Source organism: Mus caroli, chromosome 8 (genome assembly GCF_900094665.2).
Source record: "Mus caroli chromosome 8, CAROLI_EIJ_v1.1, whole genome shotgun sequence".
NCBI classification, from domain to species: domain Eukaryota; kingdom Metazoa; phylum Chordata; class Mammalia; order Rodentia; family Muridae; genus Mus; species Mus caroli.
In genome coordinates, this window is record NC_034577.1 from 86,744,913 (window position 1) to 86,758,152 (window position 13,240).

General features: G+C 48.8%; 1 protein-coding gene and 1 long non-coding RNA gene across 2 annotated transcripts in view; one reads left to right on the top strand and one right to left on the bottom strand.

Annotated features, from left to right (window-relative positions):
- Positions 1 to 13,240, bottom strand: part of Cngb1 (cyclic nucleotide gated channel beta 1) — a 64,744-nt gene that overhangs the window by 15,657 nt on the left and 35,847 nt on the right. The window contains exons 16-23 of the mRNA XM_021169699.2: positions 12,808 to 12,970; positions 9,750 to 9,857; positions 7,875 to 8,032; positions 6,359 to 6,514; positions 5,067 to 5,275; positions 2,197 to 2,247; positions 1,684 to 1,770; positions 704 to 768 (exon numbers count right to left, since the gene is read on the bottom strand). Coding sequence (XP_021025358.1) covers positions 704 to 768; positions 1,684 to 1,770; positions 2,197 to 2,247; positions 5,067 to 5,275; positions 6,359 to 6,514; positions 7,875 to 8,032; positions 9,750 to 9,857; positions 12,808 to 12,970 — 997 coding nt within the window. The remainder of the gene's footprint in view (positions 1 to 703; positions 769 to 1,683; positions 1,771 to 2,196; positions 2,248 to 5,066; positions 5,276 to 6,358; positions 6,515 to 7,874; positions 8,033 to 9,749; positions 9,858 to 12,807; positions 12,971 to 13,240) is intronic.
- On the top strand, positions 5,214 to 7,933 carry LOC110299823. Its single transcript, XR_002378523.1, has 3 exons — positions 5,214 to 5,273; positions 5,700 to 5,746; positions 7,877 to 7,933. It is a non-coding gene; the product is annotated as an uncharacterized LOC110299823 (long non-coding RNA).

Here is a 13,240-nt window from a genome sequence, read left to right on the forward strand (position 1 = left end):
GAGAGAGAGAGAGAGAGAGAGAGAGAGAAAGAAAGAAAGAAAGAAAGAAAGAAAGAAAGAAAGAAAGAAAGAAACAAAGAAACAAAGAAACAAAGAAAGAAACAAAGAAAGAAAGAAAGAGAAAAGAAACCTGGGCGTTTGATTTGGAGGCTTGTCAAAATGCAGGGCTGGAATCATCCCAGCTGTGTCAGAGAAATCTATAAGATGAGGGACCAAAGGGGAAATAAGGCCTGAGGGAGGAGCAGAGAGGATTTGGTGTCTGTAGAGAAATAACAATGATCTGGGCACTCCTTTAGGAACAAGGAGCCTTGCTCCCCAAGTATAGCTGAGTTAGTCCTGGGCTCCACTTTGAACATCTGTTTTCTACCAATGTGTTCTTACAAATGGTCCTTCAGTTAGAGCTAGGATGGGAGCTTCAATTCCTTGTACTGACACGGAAATGCTGCCTTGTCACCGAGTGTGTGTGTGAGTGTCCTTGTCACAATGGGGGTTAAATAAGACATTCCTGATTCTACATAAAACCAACCAACCAACTAAATATCCTTTCAGAGAAGAAGCTGGGCCAGGAAGTGGCGTGGATTCTGAAGGCCATAGGATATGGGGGAGGGGAGCAGCTGAAAGGAAGAGGCTAGGGGGTATGGTGTGTGTGTGTGTGTGTGCATTGATGTGCATATGTGCATATGTAAGCATGGGGAACTCTTACCTGTAAACGTAGGCTTTGCTGAGGATGGCTTCCAGGCGGTTATTAAACTCAAAGAAGGCCATGTACTAGGAGAGAAGAAGACATTAGGCCAGCTCTGTAGGCCAGCTCTGGGTCTGCTGGAGACATGGCTGCACAGCCCTTGTCTTCTACCTATCTGATGATTACCAGTCTCCTTTGCCCTCTTTCTCCAGGTAACCAGTGTGATCATGGTTACCCCTGTTGGCAATTTCCCCCATTTACTGTCTTTGCAAAAGAGCACTAGTATCATGTAAGGGGAATAGTAAGTTTAATTGGTTGGATAGAAGTCTAGGAGATCCTGAATGTTCTGAGTGACCATCTGCCCTGATCACATTCAAGGGCACTTGTCGGATCTCCACTCTGAATCCAGAAGATCCTCCTAGGACCCTGGGTCCAGCCAGTGAGTGGCAGAAACAAACAAACAAACAAACAAACAAACAACTGGAACCACTGTTAGAATAGGCACCATGCATCCAAAACAGACCTTGGGGCACAGCTTGACTCCTGTTACCTTGGGGGAGTCACCCGGCCATTCCAAGGACCAACTTCCCCATCTTCTGAATGGAGTCTATTATAAAGCAGAAGCCCCTTCCCTGAGACGCGCTGAACAGATGGAGTTGGAGCTAGATTGCCTACATCCAAATCTAGACTCCGACCTGCCTAGCGGTGTGTCACTGGGCAAGTTCCTTAGCCTCTCTGTGCCACTTTCCTCATTTTTAAGATGGTAAGAACAGCATTCATGTCATGGAGTTGAAGAACTAACATCAGTAGTCTCTGGATCAGAGCCTAATGAGAAATGTCCCCCAAATTACCAGTAATTATAATGAACTTCTTAGTAAGACATGCTTGCAGAACACCCACCTCCCCAGGGTCTCCTCTTGGGGACACTCTCCCTTCCCCAGCTGGCAGCGTTCAGGTCAAGCACAGAGGAACCGAAGTCTTTGGGGACCTGTCAATCTTACCTTCAGGCAGCGGGGCAGGCGAAGGAGAGGGTTGATGCCAAGTTTCAAGTAGAGAAAGTCCAAGGGCAGGAGGCAGAGCAGGTCCATCTAAAATCCCAACAGGTATCACAGGGGATAAGACACAGAACCTCAGGGGTAGGAGAGCTAAGGGGGCATGTCTCTATCTACTAGAGAGCTCAGTCAGAATATTCAGGGCAGCGTCAGAAGAGAGGGCACAAGACTTCCCATGAACCCGCTCTGCGTGGCTTCATAATCCACATTGCCCACCTCCAGTGCACTGTTCCCAACCAACACAAGGGACTCTGTGCCATCTAATTGGAAGCAGAGGCACAGGCATGGAAAAGTGTTCTGTGAGAACCACCCATTCTGGGCTGTCTCAGAAGACTTGTGGCCTAGTGGGCACTCCCACCGGAGATAGGACCAGCCTCCCTTAGTGTGACAGGAACTACATAACACAGGTCCCCAAATACCTAGTTGCAAACGGCTCACCCCCCACCCCCAACACACACACACCTTAAACCGGCGAGACTTCAGGTAGTTACTGCGCATCTCCTTCTTGTCTGTCTGAAAGAAGGAAGCACAATGATGTTAGATCGAGCTCCGACCAGAGAGGTGGGGTGACCTCACAGACACATGGAGCTGCCCTGCAGGGAAGAACTTGTGGTTTCAGGTGGGGTGGGGCTGGGGATGACCAGCCATAGGAATGAGCCTTGCTGGAGTCACCAGCCAGACTCTGAGCTCCTGGATGGAGGAATGGAAGAGCTTGGAGCCTATTCTCTCAGTGCTCAGCTCCTTCACAGGACTGCTAGCCACTTTATTTGTGAGGGGCTGACAACTGCTCTGATGGGACCAGGGCGGGAGGCTGGCCCAAGGCTTCCCTTTCTGGCATATGCTGTCTGGGCTTATAACAGGCTCTTTAAGCATTTAAGACTCACTTTAATTCATGGTACCTGTTGTGACATAACATTTGCAGCCTGCGAAGCAGCTGTTGGCAGAGCATTAATTGCTATGGCGTCCAACACACAAGATAAAATGTCCAAAATCTGAACTTCTAGAATGTTAAATCTTATTTTGCCCATTTTTGAGTGAGCAAAAATCTCAAGAATCTCGACCGTGGATTAGTTCTACTTCACGCAGCTTAATAATTAGCTTCAAAACACTATTTGCTTTTTTTCTTTAATGTTTGATTCTTTTTGCTAAAAGATTTATTTATTTTTCTTCATGTGCATGCATATATGTGCCTATGTGTCGCAGGTACCCACAGAAGCCAGAAGAGGGTGTTGGATCCCCTGGAGCTACCCGATGTGGGTGCTAGGAACTGAACTTGCATCCTCTAGAAGAGCAGGAAGTGTTTATAACTGCTGAGCCATCACCCCCCAGAGCCCTTGACTCGTTTTGTTTTGAGACAGGGTAGACCATGTCTCTATGTAGACCAGGCTGGCTTCAAATTTACAAAGATCCTCCCTGCCTCTGCCTCCTGAGTGCTGGGATTAAAGGGTGTGCTACTATGCCCGGCTCCCTCTTAAGTCTTAATCACTATAGTGAAGTGGTAAAAAATCTTTCTTGGGCTGGAGAGATGGCTCAGTGGTTAAGAGCACTGACTGCTCTTCCAGAGGTCCTGAATTCAATTCCCAGAAGCCACATGGGGGCTCACAACCATCAGTAATGAGATCTGATGCCCTCCTCTGGGGTTGAAGACAGCTACAGTGTACTTATATATAATAAATAATTAAATCTTTTCTTGAAACAAAAAACTCTCTCTACCTATTACTTGTTGACTCCTTATCACTCCCTACACACACACACACACACACACACACACACACACACACACACTAATATGTTAACTGCCTGACTTCTTCCATGAACACTTAACAGCAAGGCAATGTCCCTTTTCAAAAAAACTCTAATCCAAAAGAAAAGGCCACTTAGAAGCTGTTTTAGAGGAGAGCCCCCCTCCTTTGCTGTAGAGTGGATTTGAAAAAAAACAAAAAGAACCCAGAAAAACAGCAGGGCATGGTGGCACATGCCTGTAATCTCAGCACTTGGGAGGCAGAGACAGGCGGATTTCTGAGTTCGAGGCCAGATTGACCTACAGAGTGAGTTCAGGACAGCCAGAGCTATACAGAGAAACCCTGTCTCGAAAAAACAAAACAAAACAAAACAAAACAAAACAAAACAAAACAAAACAAAACAAAACAAAACAAAACAAAACAAAACACCAAAAACCAAAAGCCAAAAGCCAAAAGCTGTGGCCTCCCTTCCCCCAGCCTGGAACCTGCTTGCTCAAGGGTGGAGCTACCTGCTCATTCGTCCTGCCACGCCTACTGCTGGACCCTGCCTTTGCTGCCTGGAGGCACACACGTGTTTGTTCTGCTATTGGACCCTGAGTTACTTGGCGGGAAATTGGGTTCCCTCCCCCTTCCTTTATAACTGAGTGTCTGAAAATAGTAAAATTGAGCTTTGATCAGGATCTTGTCTTAGCTCCATTCATTCTTCCGCCCCGTCTAGATTCCTCTCTTTTCAGCTCGAACTGCCATTCTCAGTTGAACCGTTTGTGTTGTGGACTGCGGGCAGGCCGCAACAAAAAGCCAAAAACCAAAAAACTTTGCAGTAGACTGACCCAGGGAGTTGGGCAAGAGCTCTAACACTGGGCTACACATCCAAGCCTCAGTGTGAACTGTGGAAAGTGACTTGCTCACAGCAACGGGAAGTGGGGTGCCTGGTTCTCTTTTCCCTTTCTTTTCTCCTACACCTCTCCCAACCCCCAACCCCTACATTTTTAAGACATGGGTTCACTACTCAGCCTGGTCTAACCTCAACTTTACCTGCCTCAGCCTCCTGAGTGCTAGGATTACAGGTATATGACCACCAGGGTCACAGTTAGGGCTGTGGTTTCCTCACAGGTACAGGGCTGGCTCACAGAGCAGATCGTCTCCGTGTCCTTTGCAGGACGCACTCAGTTCCCCAAGCCCCCTGCATCTTCTAGTTCTCACAGCAATACCTGTATCGCGGTGGGAGCTGCTACCACCCCATTCACAGACGAGGATGCTGAAGCTCAGATGGGGATGCAGCTAGAGTTTGAAGCAGGTACACCTGCCCCAGATGCCATTCTCTGGACCACTTCTATAACTCAGATTGTCTGGGAACCAGTTCATCTTTGAGTGGTATGCAATGCACATAGTGTGTTCAACATGCAAGGGGTGAGAGGAAAATTTAAAAAAAAAACAAAACAACAACAACAAAAAAAAACCACTGACAGCGGCTCCCGGGATCTTGTTCATTCATTTTGTCCACTGCTCACAGCATCAGAGGTCAGTCTCCTGAAGGCCCTGGCTGTAGGGTCTGCCCCAGCCCCCCCCCCCGCCCCGCCCATGACTCACAATGATGTCCCCGCCTTTGACAAACTGTAGGCGCATCTGGAACACGGTGATGTCCAGGAGGTAGATGAAGTCACACAAGTAATCCATGAGGAGCCAGAAGTGGATGTTGTCTGCCCGCTGGTACGGGAAGGCCCAGCGCACAGGGATCAGCCAGCAGTTCCAGTTCCAGGCCAGCACCACAAAGAACAGCCACAAGATGTACATGAGGTCTGTGGGGGAGGGGGGGACAGGGATGGGCTTGAAGGGCAGCAAGAAAGTGCCCCCCCCAGCAACTGTGTGTGGATTTCATCACTCAGAAGATAGACAGACAGATGGATGGACAGGTGGATCAGTGCATGAATGGCTAGGTGGCCGTGGAGGTCCCTGATAGACCCTAAAACATCAGAGTCTGCTGAGGAGGGGACATGGTGGCACTATTGGATAATGACTGTTAAGGTTCCCTTCTTTCTGAAATTTGAAAAAGAAAAATGTTTTATTATATTCATTATTTATGGGGTAGGGTGGATGTATGGGTACCACAGCCCATTTTGGAGGTCAAAGGTCACACCATGTGGGTCCTGGGGATGCCAGGCTTGGAACTAGGCTATCTTGCCAGCCCATGAGTAAGCTTTGGCAATATATTTTCTGTCTTAGAAAATCCAGAGCAGCAGCAAACGACACGTGGATGGATGGACAGACAGGTGGGTGGATCACTTGGTATCATTGCAGATCACTAGAGATCACTTGGTATCTTAGAAACCCAGTGAACACCAAGAGTCAGAGTCCTACCCCCAAGTGACTCCCTGTTTAACTTTGAGGAACTTCCTCTCTGGCACCTGTCATGGTCTTTTTGAAGTCACAGGGACTCACCAGCTGAGAAGGCAAGGGACTCCAGTGTAAACTGTGAAGTGTTGTGCACACATGGAGGGTGCTGGGCCGGAGGACTATGGAATGGGCTTATAGAGGCTCATGGAAATTCACTTCAGACTCTGATGAACTCTGACTTAACTCCTGCTCAGAGCAGGGGTCCCAGGAAGGAGCCCACATGGCCAGATTAGAAGACTTGGCCTAGGTCAAGGTGAGGAGTCTAACTGGCTGCATCTTAGGGTAGCTCACATTCTTCTGTGCTTCAGCTCCGTTGTCTGTAAGATGGCCTATGTTCCTAGTCAGGGCCTTGTGTTAAAGAATCAGGCAAGGATGTGTGGAATCATTTTGGAAAGTATAAGGAAGGAGTCATGGACCAAGGATGTCCATGGTACTGGACCCTCCCCCTCCCATATTGCATGGGAGGGACTCCCTCCAAGGGAACTCACTGGTCAGTGGGTCGATACTCTGGGGGAACCGGTACATCTTCCAGGGCCTGCGCTTGAACTTGCAGCAGAGCATGTCGCAGTAGTGTTCCTCCTCTGCCGCCTCTGCCTCCGCCGGCTTCTGGGCTGGGTCTGGTTCTGGGGCCTTCTTGGCCGGGGCTGTGGGGATGACCTTAGTGACCATCTGGCTCAGCCCTGAGGCTAGGGAAAGAGTCCTACCCACAGAGCTGGGACTTCAGGGCCTCCCCACTTCCTAACATATAACTTGCTTATACACTCTGGGTGCAGAAGGCCAGTATGCTTCTCTGGAGCGAATTCCATGGCCCTTTCTTTCTTCCACAGCAGTCTGGAGTCCCCAGCAGCTCTTCCTAGACCCCAGATGTGTGTGTGTGTCTGTCTGTCTGTCTACATCTGTGTCTATCTGTCTGTCTGTCTATATCTGTGTCTATCTGTCTGTCTGTGCATAGGCAGACCCTTTCTTTGATCCTTGGATGGGTGGAGTATTTTGTGCCTATGATCTCTTCTTCCTTATTCAGAACCCTGAAGAACTCAGCATGGGGACATGTTGGTCCAGACTTTTCAGAATAGGACTCAGTTCCATTCTCTGACTTGAGACTCAGTCCCTCATGGGTCTGTGGTGCTTGGTGACAGACGCCTTTGCTCTTAGGTGTCCAAACACAGCTTCCAGGGTTAGGAGTGTGAAGTCAGGCTCTATTAACATGTCTTGGGCACTTGAGTCTCAATATACAACCCTTGTCAGAAAAAAACAAAAAAACTAGAAACTATCCCTGACAAAAAGCTTGTGCGTTCGGCTAGGGGTGGTGGTGCAGGAGGCAGAAGCAGGAGTATCTCAGTGAGTTCGAGACCAGCCTGGTCTACAAAGTGAGTTATGGGCCAGCCAGGGCTATACAGAGAGACCCTGTTTTTAAAAGAAAAGAAAACATGTTCATTTTCCTTCTCTGTCTCTGCTTCTCTCTATGGAGTCCAAGTGAGGCTGGTCCCAAACTTGTGATTCTCCTGCCTCAGACTTCCAAGTGCTAGGGATTCCAGGCATTTATCACCTTGCCAGATGACTCCTTAAAAGAAGGGGACCTTTGGCGACCATGCTGGCTCACACCTGTATTTCCAGCCTTTGGGGGGATTGCCATGAGTTCCAGGCCAAGTTGGGGCTCCTGAGTGACTTCCAGACCAGCCTGGGCTATAGAGTGATCTATTCAGGTGACCCCAGCAAGGCATGGATGCCTCTGAACATTAAGACCATCTGCTTCCAGAGTAGCTATGCAAAAGTGAGATAGACATACCAGTCGCCATGCCCTGTGGGAGGAGGCAGACGAATCTAAACCACTGGCTTGTGGGAAGGCCAAGTTCACCTTTGACCTTCTTCCACTCCTGAGTACATACCTAAGCCCCAAGCTTTTCTCATAATCCCAACTATTTGTTTATGCCGTCCTCCCCAGTTCATGGGGTTCCGTGGACACCCCATCCACCTTGGCCTGTGGCCATCTCTATCCCCACTCACAGGGCTTGGGGCTCTCCTCATCGGAGGTGACGTCAGGGTCGATGAGCTTCTCCTTCACCTTCTCCGTCCGCTCCTTGAACATCTTCACCAGCTCCTGGAGCCGGTCATTGATGATGGCACTGTTCTGGCTGGCGGTGGAGGCTGCTCGGTCCTGGCCACTGTGGGGACACAGCAGAGGATGAACAAGAGACAGGAAGGGTCCTCAGGACCTCAGGCCTGAGCTGGGTAATGTCTGTGCCTAAGGAAGGTCAATCCAACATTCCCCTGGCAATGTCAGACCCACTCTTAGATTCTGAGTAGCTGAGATTATAGTCCTATGTCTACATGCATGGTTGAAGTTTTCTCTTTCTAGTTTTGTCCAGAACATCTTATAAGCTACATGGAGATAGCAAAGCCAACTGTCACTTGGGTCCCTGAATGATTGCATGAAACAGAGCCTTCCACTGACCTGAAAATACACAATGGTTAGTGCTGTGACTGCAGCATAGGTGACATCTTGTCATTTTAGCCACTGAACCATCAGGGCCTGTTTGTCACAGAATCTTAGCCTACCTACCTAATACAAGAGTCTCCATGTTGATCTCCTTACATGTCCCCAGGGTAATTTTTATTATTATTTATGATTCCTACCATATTTTTCTTACATTAAACCAGACCCTTGTCCCTGCTCTGCTACATAAAACACAATTTCATTGTGATTAAAATGTCATCTGGAGCCGGGCGTGGTGGCGCATGCCTTTAATCCCAGCACTCGGGAGGCAGAGGCAGGCGGATTTCTGAGTTCGAGGCCAGCCTGGTCTACAAAGTGAGTTCCAGGACAGCCAGGACTATACAGAGAAACCCTGTCTCGAAAAAAAAAAAAAAAAAACAACAACAAAAAAAAAATGTCATCTGGGCTGTGTGAGATTTGAGGATTTCCTGAGCCTATCTTTTCTAAAATGTCTACATTTCCAATAAGTACAAAGTGAATACAATTACGGAGAGAGGCCAAAAAGATGGCTCTGCAGATAAATGTTTGCTGCACAAGCCTGAGGACCTTCATCCAGAGTCCAGTGCACCAGTCGGAGAGAACTGACTCCACTAAGCTATCCTCTGACTTCTACATGTACCATCGCACATATGTGCTCCCTGACATCATATACACATACCGAATAACAGCAAACACGTTAAAAGTCAAATGAATACAATTGTGGATAGAAAAAAAGCCAGAAGGGAGAAGGCAGGCTTGCTTTTAACACAGGGGTCATGGCCGGAGAACATGGTAGGGTACCTCCAGCCAGTGTCCAAGGCTGGGCACTTAATATCAACCAGGGTTACTGAAAAACTCCAGGAAAGTCTAACACAGTCCTGGGGACAGTTAGATGCCGGGGACTCAGCTTCCTGTGCCGCTACCATGGCCTCCAGTCGCACCCTACACCCCAGCTATCACAGTCTCCAGAATACTATGGGAATGCAGGTTTCCAGAGCCACTGTCTCAGGCTGTGTGGAGCCTGGGGATCTAATTTTACAAGCTCCAAGGTAGAGACCTACAGCAGAGCCCATGGTCTTTCTCTACCCGCTGACTTATTTGGAGATCAGTGCCAAGATCTTCAGTGGGGGAGGATGCTTCTGCCTAGGCATTCCTTCCTCTCTGATCCCTGCTGGAGTGAACACATCTGGCCTAGAGTCCAAGTCCACCCTGCTAAGTCTGTAGAACCCCTGGGCCAACCAGGAAACCCCTGTGCTTGAGAACTGGCCCTGTCTCAGTGCTCCAAAGAATGAAGTTCACCTAGTGTGGGGTTCTGAAAGCCCCACCTCCCCACCCCTGTTCCTGCTCCTCTCCTTGTCTGCTCGTCCCAAACCAGTGTCTTGAGACTCGGGGGTGGCTCTACTTACTCAGCCTCCTGTGGGGTGGTGGGGTCTGACCAGGCAACCACTGGGGACTCAGCTGGTGACAGGGCCTTGAGCTCTTCGGCCTCATCATCCTGAGAAGGTAGCTTCTTCCTATAGAGACCCAGACAGGTAAGGATCCTTCAGAGAAGGCAGGCTAAAGGAAACAAACATGGCTGCCTTGGAGCTGGTTCCTGGGAGGTGAGGGGGCCTGACTTGGGACCTCAGTTTGCACAACTCTCAATGGCCTGGTCCAAAGTGAACAGCTTAGACTCTGATCAGGCAAACTTGGAGTCTGACCTCAGCACAACACTTAAAGTGTAAGCTACTTCCATTGCTTCCTCTAGAAATGACACTGAATCTACCCAATGAGAGAAGGAGGTATTTGTTCCTCAGTCAAGTCTCTGCGTAAGTGTCCTTCTGCCTCTTATTCTGATCTGAAGTCCCCAGCGCCTTTGTCACGCTTCCCTCCAGCTGTGACACCAAGCCATGGAGTCTGATCACCAGCTCATAGTGTGACTTTGAGCAAATCCTTCCTTCTTAACTTTGGACTCCCTGAGAATGAGACTGAAGTTATCTAAGGAAGCCCCTGTCGTCCAGGAAGCCATGACTGTTGCAATCGGAGCCACTGGTATCTTGTCTGATTAGGTCTGAAGGTCCATAGGCCAGAGCCTGGGTAGCATGAGCTGTGAGCTGGGGGTGTCCTTGGGGCTAATCCTCTGGACTTTCCCATCCTCTTCCTCAAGAGTGGGGATGAGTTGCTTTGTGGGAGAATCCCCAAAACCTGGGAAAGAAAGAAAGCCATCCCCAGGTTCAGAGAAAGATCTGCTAAGGGTGGCGCAGAGCGAGTCAATAGAGAGACACAGGATGGTATCTGGTGGATACAGGTCAGGGTAACATCTAGGGATGATTCTCTGTGAGTCTATGTATCTTTGGGTGTGTCTGTTTGTGTCTGTGTCCATGTGTCTCTTTCTCGTTTCATTTTTCATTTTTTTGTTTTGTTTTATATAATTAACTTATTTATTTATTTACTTATTCACTTTATATCCTGCTCACTGTCCCCTCCAGGGGCCTATCATGTGTCCTGAGCTGGTTTCAAGCTTTTAATCCTCCTGCCTTAACTTCCTGAGTGCTGAGATTAGATGCACAGAGTTTAGAAAGAAACATTTTATAAATTAATGTCTGCAGAAGAGAAGAAGGGCTATTTCCTAAAGACTTGTATTAGCACATAAACACAAAATGCTCAGGGCTCACACATGGACCAAGAATCTAGGAACATAGATAGGCATGTTAGTGTATGACGGCAACATGTTAGCCCATCAAGTAAAGTCAGAACACCAGGGAACAAGATGAGGGCGCCAGTCAGTGGTGGCCCACGCCTTTAATCCCAGCACTTGGGAGGCAGAGGCAGGCGGATTTCTGAGTTTGAGGCCAACCTGGTCTACAGAGTGAGTTCCAGGACAGCTAGGGCTACACAGAGAAACCCTGTTTCGAAAAACAAAAGGAAAAACAAAACAAAAGAAGAAGAAGAAGAGGAGGAGGAGGAGGAGGAGGAGGAGGAGGACTTAGGGCTTAAACTCGAGTGTTATACCCCAAATGGGAATAACATGGCAATGCACATGGGTGGACCTGCATAGAAGGGTCAGCCTTTAGGACACAAACAATAAAAGTTAGGACATGTGTGATGGTTTACCTCCACAGTCCCAGCACTTGAGGGGCAGAGCAGGAAGCTTGTGAGTTCAAAGCAAGCCTGGACTCAGTGATGAGACACTGACTGAGAGAGAGAGAGAGAGAGAGAGAGAGAGGCAGACAGACAGAGACAGAGAGAGACAGAGGGAGAAGGAAGGAGGAAGAAAGGGAAGAAAGGGAGGGAGGGATGGATGAAGGGAAGAAGGAAGAAAAAAGGGAAGAAAGGAAAAGGAAAGGAAAGGAAAAGGGGAAGGGGGAAAAGGGGAAGGAAAGGGGGAAGGGAAGGGGAAAGGGGGAAGGAAGAAGGGGAAGGAAGAAAAGAAAGGGAAGGAAGAAGGGGAAGGAAGAAGGGGAAAGAGGAAAGAAAGGGGAAAGGGGAAAAAGGGAAAAAGAGAAAAAGGGAAAGGGAAGGGAAAGAAGACAGTGTAGCTACAGAGTTTGCCCAGCTCTGAGGACAGGACACTGTGCTGTACTCAGTTCCACTACAATCAGCTAAGGCACACAGGATAGTCTGGCTGTGGTCCTTAACCATGACATGGCGACAACACAGCAAAGCAGTTTGGTTTAAAAGTGAGACCCTGGGTACTGTCTGGGTACTGTCTGGGTACTGTCTGGGTACTGTCTGGGTACTGTCTAGGTACTGTCTGGGTACTGGGACAAGATGCTTCCATGGGTAAAGGTGCTTGCCGCGTGCAAAACTGGAGGTTCCATCCCCAGAACCTCGTAAAGGCAGATGGAGAGAATCCATAGCACAAAGTTGTCTTCTGACCCCCAAATGCATGCCATGGCACATGCTCACACTAAATAAATGAATGGATGCCATATAAATGGATTTTTAAATTGTTAAGACATTCTGGGAGCGTGAGCTTTTGACTGGGATGTGAAGTCCTGAATTAAAAAGAAAAACTGAGAGAGGAAAAATAAACAAGATGTAAGTAGGACTCTGGCAATTTATAAAGCACACGGAAGCTTTAAGAAGCAATGTGCTGCCAGAAGGTAGACTGAAGCAAGATTTAAAAAGGGGCAGAGAGCCGGGCATGGTGGCGCACGCCTTTAATCCCAGCACTCGGGAGGCAGAGGCAGGTGGATTTCTGAGTTCGAGGCTAGCCTGGTCTACAAAGTGAGTTCCAGGGCAGCCAGGGCTATACAGAGAAACCCTGTCTCGAAAAACCAAAAAAAAAAAGGGGGGGCAGAGGCTAGTTGTTACATTTAGTGTACAAAGCATCCCTCTGTCTTGCAGCTGAGACTGCTTCTCAGTCGGGCAGGCAGAGGAGATCTGAGTCCTGCTACTTCCCATCTCTATTGTCTGCCCCATCTGTCAAACCTGCTAGCTGCACAGCTCAGATAGAGACGCAAGCAAGTCATCATGGGTAACCTGTGGCCTGGTGCAGCAGCGCCGGGAACTGTGAGGGTGTCCGACTTGACAGGAGACAGTGGTGGTCTCTCAGGTGGAGGGAGTGTCTCCTCTGGGATGAGGGGGCCACTATCAGCATCCGTGTCTTCTACCTGGAGCTCCGGGTGCTCCTTTGTAGCTGGTACTGTGGAGAGTCAGAGAGAGAGGCCAGGTCCTAGGGCTGTCTTTGAAGGGTTTCTCCTCACCCTGGGCCCCCCCCCCCAAGCCAAGCTCCATGCAGCCTGAAGCCCTCTGCGTGTCTCTACCACCCCAAACCCAACCCCAGGAGCTGGAATTTTAGCCTAAATGTTCCAGAAATCAATCTCAATCTCTCTCTCTCTCTCTCTCTCTCTCTCTCTCTCTCTCTCTCTCTCTTTCTCTCTCTTGTCAGCTTCTCAGCATGGAAATTAGCAGT